Source organism: Bidens hawaiensis, unplaced genomic scaffold, assembly GCF_021521415.1.
Source record: "Bidens hawaiensis isolate Kalapana, Puna unplaced genomic scaffold, B.hawaiensis_p1.1 tig00011786_1, whole genome shotgun sequence".
NCBI classification, from domain to species: domain Eukaryota; kingdom Viridiplantae; phylum Streptophyta; class Magnoliopsida; order Asterales; family Asteraceae; genus Bidens; species Bidens hawaiensis.
Window position 1 is genome coordinate 778,229 of NW_027491934.1, and position 15,849 is coordinate 794,077.

General features: G+C 34.4%; 1 protein-coding gene across 1 annotated transcript; it reads left to right on the top strand.

The window, feature by feature from the left end:
- Positions 1-3,278: 3,278 nt before the first annotated feature.
- LOC143538960 (protein ENHANCED DISEASE RESISTANCE 2-like) lies at positions 3,279-13,372 on the top strand. The gene is made up of 22 exons (XM_077032392.1): positions 3,279-3,476; positions 4,323-4,397; positions 4,502-4,555; positions 5,067-5,132; positions 5,212-5,270; positions 5,537-5,619; positions 6,238-6,390; positions 6,482-6,516; positions 6,584-6,684; positions 7,029-7,124; positions 7,268-7,332; positions 7,409-7,480; positions 7,858-8,028; positions 8,917-9,122; positions 9,221-9,272; positions 9,847-9,977; positions 10,111-10,212; positions 10,883-10,930; positions 11,340-11,483; positions 12,212-12,307; positions 13,025-13,126; positions 13,216-13,372. The coding sequence occupies exons 1-22, from the start codon at positions 3,279-3,281 to the stop codon at positions 13,306-13,308; spliced, it is 2,202 nt and encodes a 733-aa protein (XP_076888507.1). The 3' UTR covers positions 13,309-13,372.
- The last annotated feature ends 2,477 nt before the right edge of the window (positions 13,373-15,849 follow it).

Below are 15,849 nucleotides of genomic sequence, written 5' to 3' on the forward strand. Positions count from 1 at the left end.
AATTGACAAAGAGATCATGATGAAGTTTGTGAGAACCAAAGTCCGTGAGATCGGTGAAATGTTTAGGTTTAAAGATTCCGGCCTTGGAACATGTAGTCATAGAGTGAGATGGAAAATTTGCTTGAGACGGATTAACAGCAACATATGGATTTGGAGATGGGTTTGTGATTTGGATTGAAGTAGCTGTGGATAGACATGGAACGGGTGAATTGGTTTGGGCTTGGTCCGGGTGTGGCTCATCAGTGGGGGTGTCGTTGGTGTGTGGTTGTGGGGTGGTGATTTGGTTATGATCTGGCAGGGAATTATTTTGGTTTTGGGGTATGGGAGCCGAAGAATTAAACTGAGTAGTTAAATGTTGAGTGGTCGGTGTTGTGTCATGTGGGCAAGAATAACATGGAGTTGGTGTGGAATGCACTGTTGACGGTGTGGGGTTTGAATTATTTGTAAGTGTGGTATTATTTTTGGTTTGTGGGGGAAGGGTATCATCAAAGTTTGAGAAAATAAGTTTTGCTTCATCAACTGAGGTGACTCAGCTTGTGAAGGGGAATGTATCCTCATCAAATTTAGCATGACGAGTTGTGTAGATATGTGAGGTGGTTGGGTCGAGACACCGGTAACCTTTGTATCTTGGGTTGTAGCCAATAAAAATGCATGAGATGCTTCGGGGTTGAAGTTTGTGTTTGGTATAATCTCGAAGATATGGAAACACACGGCACCCAAAACACGAAAATTGGCATAAGATGGAGGATGATTGAACAAAACCTCAAATGGTGATTTGTTGTTAAGTATAGGTGTCGGTAATCGATTGATTATATACGTGGCTGAGGTGAATGCATCAACCCACAAGTTTTCAAGTGTGTTTGAATTAAACATCATGGCTAACCCGGTTTCGGTGATGTGACGGTGTTTGCGTTTAGCCTGTCCGTTTTGTTGTGGTGTATAAGGACAAGATAATCTGTGTTGTATGCCATGTTGAAAAAAATGGTGAACTGTGTTGTTTGTGAAGTCGGTGCCCCGTCACTTTGGAATACTTTGATGGTGGTAGAGAACTGATTTTGAACAAAATTTAGAAAGACGACGTCTATATTAAAAATTCAGATTTTGCTCTTAATGGATAAAACCACGTGCATCTAGAAAAATCATCAACAAAGATCACATAATATAAATAGCCATCGGTGGACACTACGGGTGCGGAACCCCAAAGATCACAGTGAATCAAATCTAAAACGTGAGAAGATCTCTTTTGATTCTCAATAAATGATAACCGATGTGATTTAGATAACTGACAAGACGAACATAAACCCGGTTTAGGCAACAACGATGTAAGAAAAACATGACCAAATTTATTTAAAGTGGAAATAGTATCAAACAAGACATGTCCTAAACGACTATGCTATTTATCAAAAGATGCACGAAGGTGTGTGGCGGAAAGAGCAGCAATGAGAGACTTGTGACTTTGTGAGAGGACATAGAATCCATTCTCGCAGGTTCTTCTAGCAATGACCTCCGTTGTTCGATCCTGAATATGGAAGAAAGTATTAGAGAATAACACATCAACGGGTGAATCATTTGTTAAACAGCTTATAGATAAGAGATCTTTGGTGATATTAGGAACAACAAGCACGTTTTGCAAAGGAATTGTATTATTAATCGTGGTTGTCCCGATTCGAGAAACGGGAAATGACTGACCGTTTCCAAAGGTGACAAGAGTATTTCCAAAATCGGCATGAGAGTCATCTAGACCGGTTGGAGACCGGAGCATGTGAGTTGTAGCCCCCAGTATCGGCAGTCCAATCCGGGGTAGACGGGTTGATGCCACATTGTGCGTGAAAGGCGTGTGCAAGGTGTGCATCAAGAGAATGAACCCTTTGAGCATAGTTTGCCAACTCCGAACATCTGGTAGCATCGTGGCTCTCTATTTTATAGATTTGACAACGAATGGTCCTTTTGTTGAAGGTTGAACGACCACGGGTAGAAGAAGTGCCTCGGAACCGACATCGAGAGGATCTAGGGTTGGTGTAGGTGCGATTTGATTGAGCCGAAAAGGCAGCTTGGGGAGGTTGGTTTCCTGTAGGGTCTGAAGAAATATCTCATGATTTTCTGCGTGCACAAGCAAATTACGAAAAAGCGGAGCCGGTCGAATTGTTCTTTGAGAAGTAGAGAAGTTCTCAAACGAGGCACCAAGTCCACATAGTAACCGATGGCGTTTGTCTTCCTCGTTAACGGGATGACCAATGACAGCTATATAAAAACTACTACTAATTATAATAATATTAATAAAATTTGTTTTGGTCGAAATTTAGGGATGGATGAACTTTGTCTTTACCACTAGGTAAACATGAAGGAGCCGAGTATTATGATTCTTCAAAACAAGATTATCATTTCAATTACAAATTCCTTAGTATACTTGGAGATGTTTCATAGAAGGTTTAAACTTTAAAAGAAGAATTAATTTATTAGTGAAATGTTTAACCCTAACACTCTTTATCATGTGTATGTTTTTTTAGATCGACAACTCACATATTCTTTTACTTCTAAATAACTTTTGTTTTATTACGAACCCGACGAAGCCTTATTATTGTCTTGAAAGTTGCAAGGTCATAGAAGCTTGTTTTAGAATCCGTTTCAAAATGATATTACATTTTAATAAAAAAATTTGTATTAATCAAACCAAGAGTGAACAAATGAAATTACATTTTACGTTTTTAAATTAAGTAATTTGCCATAGTTTAACAAAAATATTTTAGCTTAAATATACAATAATCAATTAACTGCTAATTAACAAAAAATTTTACGTCCAAATTCGTTATTTCTTACTCTTTTTTTCTAGTCAGTTTAACCTTTTAAGCCTAAATGTCAAAACCGAAAAATCATAAAACCAAACCCAAACCAAAAACCAAACAAACTGAAAACCGAACAGCTTTCAAAAACTCAAAACCTGATCTTTTGCTTTAGCTAAAACCGAACCAAAAATCAAAAAATCATTTTTTAAAAGCCGTTCGGATTTTCGATTTTCATAATTTGTTCCAACCAACCCATACACACCCTATGATCATTAATTAATGACCAAAGCTTGCTGTATACCCATATGCTTTAACCCGGGTCCATCACCCATTAATCAAGCCACCGATTACCCCGCTCTTTCATTCCACCATCACGTCCTTCATATTCATCTTCCAAATTCTCCATAACATTACATGCATGATCCCTCATTTGCCATGCAGTCCGGTGGTTTCAGCAACAAACGTAACATATAGATCAAGAAGAAGAAGAAGAAGATGTTAAAGAGCGACGGAGATATTAGTGCACCGGAGGAGAATGTTGTCGGTGGTCGTCCGGTGTTCGAACATTCGGGATGGGTTTATCATCTGGGCACCAATTCCATCAAACGAGAATATTGTAACAAGAGATTTTTGCATATCAAGGGAAAATACGTTATGATGTATAAACGTAATCCTCATGAACATGCAGGCACGGTACGTAACAATCTCTCTTATTTCATTCATATAATAAATTGAATTATTGATATTAGTTTGATTAATTGGATTCTTGGTGCGATATTTACCATGCTTTGATTTTGTTTTGTGGTGGGGGGGGGGGGGGGCGGGGGTAAATGTTTGAAGATGATCACGAAAGAACAAACATTGAAGTTATATGGATTTATGGATGTTCGTTATAATTTAAGAGAGCTCGAGCTCGACTCATGCAAAGTTGTATATTTATAGCTCGAGGTTGTAGTTTATCAAGTTCGAGCTCGGCTCGTTTTTTATCTAATAATGATTTTTATATATTTTTATGGTTATTTACATATATATTTGTAGTTATAGTTATTATATTTGTTATAAAAGTAGTTTTATGTATAATAATAGTTTTTAAGGAAGTATATTAAATAAAAAACTAGGTTAAACTCACGAGCCGGCTCGAGCTCGATATGAGAGGCTCATGCTTGAGCTTCGAGCTCGTTTATAATGAGCCTTAATAAAAACTCGAGCTCAGGCTAGAGCTAGTTTAAGCTAAGATCAATTCGAGTTTTTAACAAGTCAATAACGAGTAGCTCATGAGTGGCTCGGGTTGTTTACACCCTTATTTGAAAGTATTATGTCGAATATGACTATGAGAATACTAGTATTGAACCTTATAGAATCAAGTTTGGGTTCAGTCTTTTATGAAAAAACATGGTGTTTTTGGTTCAATAACATGGGTAGGAATATGATGTTTTAGGTTCATGTCACATTTAAACAACATTAAACTTGATGAGTTATGTTAAATGACAAGGTAGGTTACTGACATGTTCTTCTGGTATTGCATTTGATTATTTACAGAAACCAATAAGGAGGGGTGTTGTTGGCCACACGCTTGTGCTTGAGGAGCTAGGAAGTCGGAAGGTCAATGAAGGCGTAAGGACCATAAATCGTGTTTATTAATAAACTGGTGGAAAATGGGGAGGGTGGTTAACGGGTCAAGAAACTTTACCTGACTCCTTGAATTGTCATATTTTCAGGATTTTTATGTTTTGAAATTCTCCAACAGATTGGATGAAGATAAAAAGGGAGAAGTAAGTTACATTTTCTAACTTATAGTAATTTGATTAACGAGCTACTTGAGATAGACTTGCTAAAAGCTTGAATTAAGCAGACGTAAATGAGCTTCTTAATTAATGAGCCTGGGCCCAAGTTGGGTTGTGAGCCTAAACGAACCTATGATTTATATAGTTTTTAGCTAACATATTAATTATATATGATAAAAATAACTAAATTATACATATTATTATGTACAAAAAATTATATGTGTAAGTAAACTAAATAATAAACAAAATGAGCTGAACTCGAGCAGAGCTTGAGATGAGCTTGGGCTAAAGTAAGTTAACAAGCCGAGTGCAGGCTCAGCTCGTTTACACTCTAAGTTTGAAGATTCATTTTTGTTATTTTTTTCTTGTGCATAATTCATGCCAGAGAAGTATATGTGCTTGTACTTATATTGTTACTTATTTTAAGAATCAATGCTCAATAATTTGTGTTGGAACTTGTTTCCATTGTGTTGAAGATATTTTATTACATTATTGCAAGATCGCTTGTGCTACAGCCGGAGAGACTCAAAAATGGATGGAAGCATTCGAACAAGCAAAGAAACAGGTATTTTTCTAGTTTTTTTTTTTACTTTATATTTTGTAAATATTATTTTCTACTAATCTCTTTTAACTATCATTAACAGGCCGAGTATGAAGTTTCTCAAGGTTCTAATACCAGGAACAAACTGAGCATGGAAAACGAGTATGTTACATGCTTACATGATCTTGCTTGAACATGCGTATTTCATATTTATGGGTTTGACAAGGATTATGTGATATTGAATAATCAAAGTCACATAATTAGCTCTAAAAATAGAAGATTTTTGTAAATTCTAAGTTAATCTTTGTGACTTGAAGTCGCGATAATGAGATTATTTCAAAATGCATATCCAAACATACCCTTCATCTTTATATGCAGACTATTTCGTATTTGCTTAATGCTGTTACTAAACTATTTATTTTTGGAAGGATTAATCTCGGAAGACATGGTCGTCGCCATAGGGTAACACAATATGCTAATCGTTTGAAGAGGCTGATAAGTACCAAACAAAGTAAGATGTTATTTATTCATACCGCATTGATATGATTTTGTTATTATTTGCATTAGATACAAATCATATTGTTTTCTTCTTCATTCATGTATACTATTAATATTATATTTTTTTAAAATGCTATAAGTATTGTAATCATATTTGATGCACTAATATCTCACAAAAAGATTTTAACTTTTTGGATAAAAGGTGGCTCGGGTCAACAGTCAGCCCATACAAAAATCCCGTGTTTGACTCATTAACCAAGTCAAATTATTGTCACTTCTAGTAAGTTGTTTTCCTTCAAGAACAACTTACATTCCCTCGGAGCGATGATAAGATCAAGTAGGGATGTAAATGAACTGAACTGAACTGAACCTAACGAGAACTTGTTCATATTGGTTTGCTAAGCATTTATTGAACCAACAAATGCTTAACGAACACATAACTGAACATAATTTCTTGTTCCTGTTCTTTCATCAAGGAAATGATTTTGTCATGTTAGTTCATTAAATTTCATAAACGAACATGTATAGAAGAAAAGAACCTTAAATCATAATATCATTTTCACTGTCAAAAATAGTATTTTCAATACTATACAATGCTTATACGAAAATAACGTTGTGCTATAACGTGTAGGTGGTGAGTCACGTAGATCAATAAGCTTTGATGCAAGCTCAAGCTTTAGTTCAAGTACAAGTGTAAGTCATAGGAGTGGTGTTGACTTCTGTGAAGTTGATGCTGCTGATGTCATTGAAGAACATGAGTGGAAATGTGTCCGCGCATTAGCTGGTACACTGCAATCTCTTAAAAGACGAAACATATAAGATTTCAATTACATAGATGTGTTGAAATCTTATTTGTTCATAATGTTGGATTTCAGGTGTTAGAATCTTTGAGGATGTCTCTGGTTATAAGGTGCTTATCTCTATTTTACTCACATATGTTATTTAGCTTACGGGCTTTCGTTCATAAATGTTCTTAGGGTGGTAAAGGTGTGCTTGTGAAGGCTGTTACTGTCATGGAAGTCACCGCAAAATCTGTTTTTGACATGATACTGAGCCTTGATCGACATCAAAGATACGAGTACGCCAATGCTAACAATTTAAATTTTGGATATTATCGTTAAATGTGGACTAACCTATAAACCCTAGAGAAAACTATATTGGGCCCATTGGGCTAAATACAAACAATTACTAATAATAAAAAATTAATAACGATAATTAACACGTTTTTACTAATTCTATCAATAGGTGGTGCCAACTTGAAAAAAACGATTTAGAATGTTCTATGCGTTAAAAACACACATTGGGAAACTTTCAACCCGTTCACCCAACCCATTTTTAATAAGTAAATGTGTCGAAATTGTCACGTTTATTCGTGTTGTGCAAGATATAGATATTTATATAGCTACTATCAATATTTTGCAGATGGGATTCTTTGACAAGTGACCTGGAACTAGTGGATTCTTTAAGTGTAAATTCAGATGTTGTTCATGGGACTTACGCTTCTAGATACTTAACTAGGTAAATTTATGCGTAGTTTTGCCTTTTCATATATTTGATTTGTCAGTTTATTAACCGACATGAATAAAACGATGTAACAAGTTGTGTGCATTAGAAAATAAACTCTTATGTGACTTATATTCAGAAATGTGTTGTTCTTGCAGGTGGAAGTGTAAGCGTGATTTCATATTCTCTAGGCAATGGTTTTGTGATCAAGATGGAACATATAGTAAGCGGTAAACTTTTCAAATCTTACATTGGTAACATCATATTACTGACTTTTGAACATATAAATTATGATGCAGCAATCTTGCTGTTTCCTGCAGTACATAAGAAGCGACCTCCTAAATCTGGATACAGGCGAACAAGAATTAACTGTAAGAAGCTTACTTTAACATCCTCCATTTAGAGGGTCGGCTCAACGTCCTCGGAGGCCTAAAACTAACAAAATTGTTGAGGCCTTTTTATTTTCTTTTCTTTATCGTATAGCGCTAGAGAGTATACAAGAATTATAGAATATGGATGATATGCCGTGATAATGGATATGAAGCAATCATCCTTAGCTTGTGGCTCATCATTGAGTTACTAATTCTAAAAGAACTCTACTTTCAAAACCTTATAATACATATTTTATTTAAGATGGAGGTCCTAAATCTGGAGGCCTAAAGCCATTGCCTCATTTAGCTTACCCACGAGACGGCCCTGAGTCCGTTTAACATGAATGAATAGTTTTTTTTTTTGTTTTTTTTATCAGCATCTACTTGGGAGATCAAGAACATAACCACACCTATTCCAACAAACGGCGGTAGGTGTCTTGTAACACAGATGTTGGAAGTACGGTCTAGAGGCTGGTCTCGATGGAAGGCTAATCAATCGTCAAAGTTCGAAAAAACGGTTTCTTATGCTTTGTTGAGCCAAGTATCAGGTTAGCATTTACTGATTTATTCTTAGAGGGATACTATGTCGACAAATGGAGAGGATTGGGTAAAATCATTACTGTATAAAATAGTATAAAAATCAAGAATTTGATGTTGAGAAGCGTGAGAACCGCATGATGCACTTGTGTATCACGAGTGCACATGCAACTTTGCTAAAATTCAAGTGTGATACACAAGTGCATATGCATATGTTTGTTTCAAAACCAATAATATGCTGAGAAGCGTAAGAACTGCTTAATGCACTTGTGTATCACGTTCAAAGTAGTAAGCACAAGTGCATTATGGGTTCTCGTGTTTTAAGTAGGCCTGTAAGAACCGAACGAACACAAACAAGGGTATGTTCGTGTTCGTTCATTTAACTTTAAATAAACACTTACACTTAATCGAACAAATATTTGGTGTTCATGTTGATTTGTTTGAAAAATGAATATGTTCATGTTCGTTTATTTCTGTTTATTTAAAATATAAACGAATAGTTCACGAATATAAACGAACATAAATGAGACTGAACATACATGAACCTACTTAAATGAACACAAGCAAAATATAAATGAACACGCTTAAATGAACACAACGAAACATAAATGAACATAAACTAACATGAATGAACGAGCATATACGAACGTTCACGAACATAAATGAACGAACGAAACATGTGTTCATGTTCGTTCTTTTAATTAAACGAACACAAAGTTTTTGTTCATGTTCATTCGTTTATGTGTTCATATACATAAACGAACTTCCCGCCGAACGGTTCACGAACAGTTCACCAAACGTTCGGTTCGTTTTCAGGCCTAGTTTTAAGCATGTGGGCTTACACACACACACACACACATATATGTACATCCCAACATATTTTAAACGTGTCATCTCAGGTTTAAAGGCGTACAGCAGTGCAAAAACTGCAACATCCACTGTTTTGCATAAGGAAGTTTCTCTACCCATAAACGAGTTTGAGGACGATGATGAAGTTGCTGATCAGTTTTATGATGCGATTTCTGCGTATCCCTCATCTTCATCATCAGAAGATGATGAGGATTATGATGATACTATTAACGACGATACTCAACATGACAGCAAGGTTTTGTTTGTTTCCTTTATACTACTAAAACTTCATCAATTTGTGTTATTTGTACATACATTAATGCAAATTCCCTTATACTCTTTTAACTTTACTAGGATGAGAGTATGAAATCGACGGATACCTGCTTGAATCAACAAACGAACCCAGGTGTCTGCTTTAAGGTTTTATGCATGTTATCAATGTGTCAAAGGGGTCAATTTGGTTGTATTTCATCTCAAACGGGTAAACCTTGGTTTTAAAATGTGTGCATCACATGATGCAGTGACGAGATCGCATGGCTGCAATGACTGCAATGCGGTTCCATGACATGCATGCAATGCGATCTGATGTGTTTAATAGTTAACAAGTTAAAATATTATCTATAAATATTTTGTAAGTTTTTTTAATAACGAACGCCTCGTATACGTGATGCGTGCTCCTCGCGCATCACACACTGCGCATCGGTTTCTGGTAACAAAATGCTGATGTCACACCCTTATAAGACCACGTGGAAAGTCACCCAAAGTTTATTTTTAATGCATACTGCGTCCTCAATTATATATTTTTTAATGCATAAACAACTCAAAGTATGGAAAAAAAAAACTGTTTACGGGTCGACCCGACCAGACTTATTCAACCCAACTCTGTTTTGAGTCTTTTGACTGACTCAATAACCTGCTTATCGCTTATAATGTCATAGCTACTAGCTTAACTTATATGTATATATATTTCATATGGTTAGACCCCGGTTCTAGCCACTTTTGTGGTTCGATGTGTGAAGCAAAGAGTGAGACGGATACCAATTGTTGGATGTCTCCAAGTGGTGCGGGATTTATGATACGAGGAAAGACGTACGTAAAAGATGGTACTAAGGTGAATAATTACTTAGTTTTTATGTTATTGAGAATTTTTTAGTGTTTTGGAAGTGTTTATTGCAAACTGAATAATCGGGATTAATAACGAGTTATCTAGCAACAATTACAACCTTCATAATGTATATTTTCAGGTAGCCGGAGGGGTTCCGTTTCTGAAACTTATAGCAGTTGACTGGTTCAAATCCAACAATCCAGCAAGTAAGGTGGCATTGCATCCCAAATGTCTTCTTCAGGTATTCGAAAATTATCATCTAATCTTTCTGCATATAATTAAAACTAATGCACATTTGTTTTGTATAAAAGCATGATAATATTTCTAGAATTAATGCAGCTATTTGTTATGATATAGACATGGCAGTTTTGACCTGTTTACTTATGAGTCGGTTGATTTGGATTAAGTTTTATCTCGAAATGGGCAAAATAAGTTAAGTGGTCAAAGATTAACAAGTCTTCCAAACTTTAACGCATACGACCTCTTAAATCGATTTATGTTAGAAATTTTTTGATATTATTGTAATAGACTCGTACTTTTGACAAATATATTATAACAGACAAGATAAAGTGTTTCTTGTTAACCTGGCCCATTCTGTAAGCATCTAGCTTGTGCTGCAACTATTTGTTATGATACAGACATGACAATTTGGACCTGTTAAGTGTTATCTCTAACGAGTCAAATGGGTTGAGCGGTCAAACTAGTCTGAGGTTTATCAAGTTGTATTTTTAATGCATACGACCTCCTAAGTGATATGTTTTATATATTTTGATTCATATTGTTATAGTCTCAAACTGTCCTTTCTTGTTAACCGGCCCGATACAACTTAATTTGACTCATATGAAAAATTACTCATCATGTATGTTTTCTTATATATTGATATTTACATGATTTTATTAACTTACTTACAGTCGGAAGCTGGGAAAAAGCTTCCATTTGTCCTGGTTATGAACCTGCAGGTAATTTCTTAAACTTTAGCAAGAAACTTGCTAAACAAGTCATTATGCTTATACAAAAACATATTCGCAAAAATGAACTAGTTAATTAATAAGAAGGGTAAATTACAGTTTTCGTTCTTTATGTATGGCGTAATTTTCAACCTTCGTCTTTTAATTTCAACAAGTAAAACATAAAAAACGTTCCTGAAGTTCATATGATGTCACATTTTCCGTCCCTTTTCCACTAACTGGCGTTTAAAATTCTGTTAACTTTTTACAAGATGGCCATGTCGCCCTTACAACTAACGGATAAAATGTGCAATGCTTCACAATTCTTTTCTATTTTTTTTTCTTTTTTCTACCTTGTTATCCTTTTCTTTTATTCTTTTTATCAATTTTATTTAATACAAAAAGATTTGATAAATTTCAGGTGCCTGCTAAACCTAACTACAGTCTAGTTCTCTACTTTGCTTCCGATAAGCCGATTGCAAAGGACACCTTGTTAGGAAGGTTTATTGATGAAACTAACGCTTTTCGTGACTCAAGATTCAAATTGATCCCGAGTATTGTTGAGGTACAAATTATTTGCAGATGGTAGCAGTTTCAGCTCATTTACTTAAGAATTAGTAATTACTAAATTTAGACCCGTTTCAACTATGCTTGTAAACGAACCGAGTGGAGGATGTTCGTGTCCGTTCGTATAGTTTTAGCTGAACAAACATTTGAACACAAACGTTTAAATGAACAGGGTTTTCTTGTTCATGTTTGTTCTTTAAGAATATAAAAATGTTCGTGTTCTTTTATGTTCGTCATTAACAGTAGAAGCGAATGGTTCACAAACGTAAACGAATGAACATAGCTGAACATGGAGAGAAAAACTTAATTGGGCTAAAACTAGTTAAAAGTAATGTAAATAAATATGTGTTGGATTGTTGGGCCTTAAAAGTTACTAAAACTATCCCAAGTTGTAATAGGCCAAAAAAGTTCAAATGCAAATATTAACGAATGTAAACAAACTTAAACAAGAGAAAACCAATGAACAAAAACAAACGTAAACGATCAAACATAAACGGATTTAAATGAACAAACAAGACATGTGTTCTAGTTCGTTCGTTTAACTAAATAAACATAAACAAATGTTTACATGCCTAATTTTAACCGAAACCCATTTGACCCATAAGCCAACTTGTTGGACCGACCCATCTTGTCACGGTGCCACCTCTATTTTCTTGTTTGCACATTTTATTTATCTTGTTTAGGACTTTTTTATGAAGTATTATTAATTAATAAGTTGTGTAACAGGGATATTGGATGGTAAAACGGGCAGTTGGCACAAAAGCCTGCCTACTAGGGAAAGCTGTAACATGCAACTATCTAAGACAAGACAACTTTTTGGAGGTAAATAGTCAAATATAAAATGTCCAAAATACCCTGTTAATAATATTAAAATAGGAAATACTCTCTTGTCTAAGTGGGTGTTAGGATATGCGTCTTGGAACTTTTGAGTTGTCAAAACACACATCCGGATACCAAGGCCGTCTCAACGTCTTTGAAGGCCTAAAACGAAATAAAATGTTGAGGTCTTTTTTAAAAACAATCTGATATAAACCCTCCTCCTTTACTCGGGTTTGGGACCGGCGATAATAAATTATTAAGTTTATAGTTGGCGGAGTTAAAAAAATTAAAAATAAAAATTTTGTATGTAAATATATTTATATGAAATTTACTATTCTTGATAATAAATTATTAAGTTTCAAGTTCATCAAAAAAAAAATCTTGATTTTTGTTTTTCGTTTTATACCAAATAAAGCATTTAATGTACATCCATACATTATAATTGAAAGGAATTGGGCGTTCATTTTACAGCTTGAAAGGAATTGGGCTTTCATTTTGGTCTCTGGCCCATTTTTAACACACACACATATAATACATGCTATAATAATTGGAGGCCTAACAAAATTGGAGGCACAAGGCAATGGCCTGACTTGGCTGGCCCATGGGCCGGGCCTGCCGGGCACTCCTTAAAACGGTCAAATGGGAAAACTGTGTTGATCGTGGCTGGCTTTTTATTAAAAGTTAAAATGTATTTTTTTTACATTTTGTTAAATTGTTTAGATTGATGTGGATATTGGCTCCTCGTCTGTCGCAAGGAGTGTCATTGGTATCGTTCTTGGATATGTAACGAGCATCGTTGTTGATCTTGCCATTTTAATAGAGGTATGCTTAAAAATGACCAAAATACCTTTCTATATAACGGAATTTTGTGTATGTTGTATATTATCTATATAAGTTATAATAAATTGCAGGGCAAGGAACCCGAAGAACTTCCAGAGTACATTCTTGGAACCGTTCGGTTAAACAGAGTGAGGCTCGAGTCAGCGGTTCCTCTCGACGACTAAGTCAAATTACCTTACTGCCCTTCACCTTGAAATAGTGAGGCCACATTATTAACTTAATATTTAAGGAAAAATGTGGGGTGGGTTGTTGTGGTTTTCTGTGATATTATGTAATTATTTGTTTAATTTAATGTTGAAGATAATTGAAAAAGGAATTTTTGATCCACAAATCTTCTTTTTGTTTTCTTTACTTTATTTTTTATAAAAAGAAGAGTTTGTTGTTTGTGTTAATTCTCCCAAAGCCCCACGGTGGGTGAATGTCGTTTTCGATTTTGTTATGGAAACACCTTTTATCAAGATTCTATAATTATAATATGTTTATAGTATTAATATGACCATAAAAGTGGCAATCATATCTTGAAATATTCTCTTATTAGCATAATTATGGAAGCCATAGGATAAAGTTATATAATTGTCACACTTGCATGGTATTATTGTGTGGTACAAAGTTATGTGTAGTGTTCTGGTCAAGTAGACTGATGTTTGCAACTGAACAAGTTTCAATGTTTGAGTATACCAAGTGTTCATGGATATGTAATATTTTTAACGACCAACAAAAGTATTTCACTAATCACCAAATGGTATGGCAAGAATGCTAACCAATCTGACTATACAAAACCGCCACAACAATATTTACAAAATAACAATTACACCAAAGCACAAACAAAAAGGAAAAAATTAATGCCTACTCAAAGACATAAAGCTATTTTATATGTCGAACGCCCTTCACTTCTCCCATGTAATTGACCCTTTGTTCGTCCTATTCTTTACCCATAAGAAGCCCAATGTTTAACACTGCCCACCACCTCTCCAACTTGTTCTTGTTTCCGGTTGTGTACCATATCATGCATCGCCCTCCATAGACATCATATTGTTATAAAAAATACCATAGAATGCTTTCGCCTTTCTTTATGGGAATCCTATGAACTTATACACCTCCAAGATATCTTACGTATAATCATATAATATAAATAGAGATTTAAATGAAAAGTAGCTGATATACGTGCGTTGGTATCAAAATCAACATAGCTAGAATTGGATACTATTAGAGGTGCACAAACCGGTTTCAAACCAGTTTGACCATACATCCACCACAACAATATTTACACAATAACAATTACACCAAAGCACAAACAAAAAGAAAAAAAAATTATTGTCTACTCAAAGACATAAAGCCATTTTATATGTCGACCACCCTCCTTCTCCCATGTAATTGATCATTTGTCCGTCCTATTCTTTACCCATAGAAAGCCCAATGTTGTACCCTATGTTTTAACAGTGCCCACCGCCTCTCTAACTTGTGCTTGTTCGGTTCAATTTCTGGTCGGTTTGGTTAGTTGTTTTGTTTACCCACCTCTAGATCCTATTAACCGTGCTAGAAAGGATTCAAGGTTGAAGCCTCTTGGTCTATTCTTGGCAATCAAGTCAATATTAACTTATTAAGTACTGTTATTATTAAGAGACATAGGGGGTGTCACTTGAGCGTTGTAATAGTTCATCAAATAAGAGTAATATACAAAATTAAGAAAAATTTAGTTACTAAAATAAAATCAGTAAAATACTATTATAATTAAAACTATGCAAAGAGAAAAACATTTTTTGTTTTTTATTAATTTCCACTTTTTATTAAGAATAAAAAATACTGATTTTAAAGTTAAACGCATAAAATAGCCATTTATTTACTATTTTATTTGATATTCTTCAACTTGCAAATATGGTGTGTACGTGTGGATGTAGTGTTTCCGTTTTTATGAAATAAAAAATATTACTGTTTAAAAAAGAGAAGAAAACCATATACTTGTAGAATATCATATCAAACACTAACTCAAGTCTGTATAGTTTTCGTGATACTTAACATGTTTGTTCATAGCGATTTAGTTACCACTGATATTATCAATCACTTTTGAGCTCAACTTTCTTGATTTAAAATAAAAGGTAAAGTTATAAAATAACTTGAGTTAACACTCGACAGTGTGCACAACTGCACATAGAGCATTTTATGCTTATTCTGAAACTCAAAATTCTACTATAGTAATTACAAGCCTCAATCATTGTTTTGTGCTATATTTAAATTTTTTAAGGGAATATAAAATCAGAAATCACTAATAAAAAATAATATAATTAAAAATTAGTGGGAGTCGCTAGATTTTGTAGATAAAGTTAAAGGTTGATTGAAGAATGTCTCCTCGTGTTAAATGTACTTTATTTTTTTCAAAACTTGAAATGACACTACTTAAGAATAGTATGAATTTTAATAAGATTTTGGTTTTCGATTTAACATTATTGTTACATGAAAAGAACATTTATGTAACACCTTTAAAGTGTTAATTGTTTGGTTGTTCATGTGTGTTCGTTTAATAATCATACACTTGATCATAATAGTTATAAACTTATTAACAAAGTGGAGGTATGAATTTTGTAACTATGGTGGTCCTTACCCGCTAACACCGTTAAATTTTTGAGTTTAGTTCGTGTAAAATGACCAAACTACCTTAAAGAATTATTTTTACTTATATTATTATTATTATTATTAACCTTGTAAAC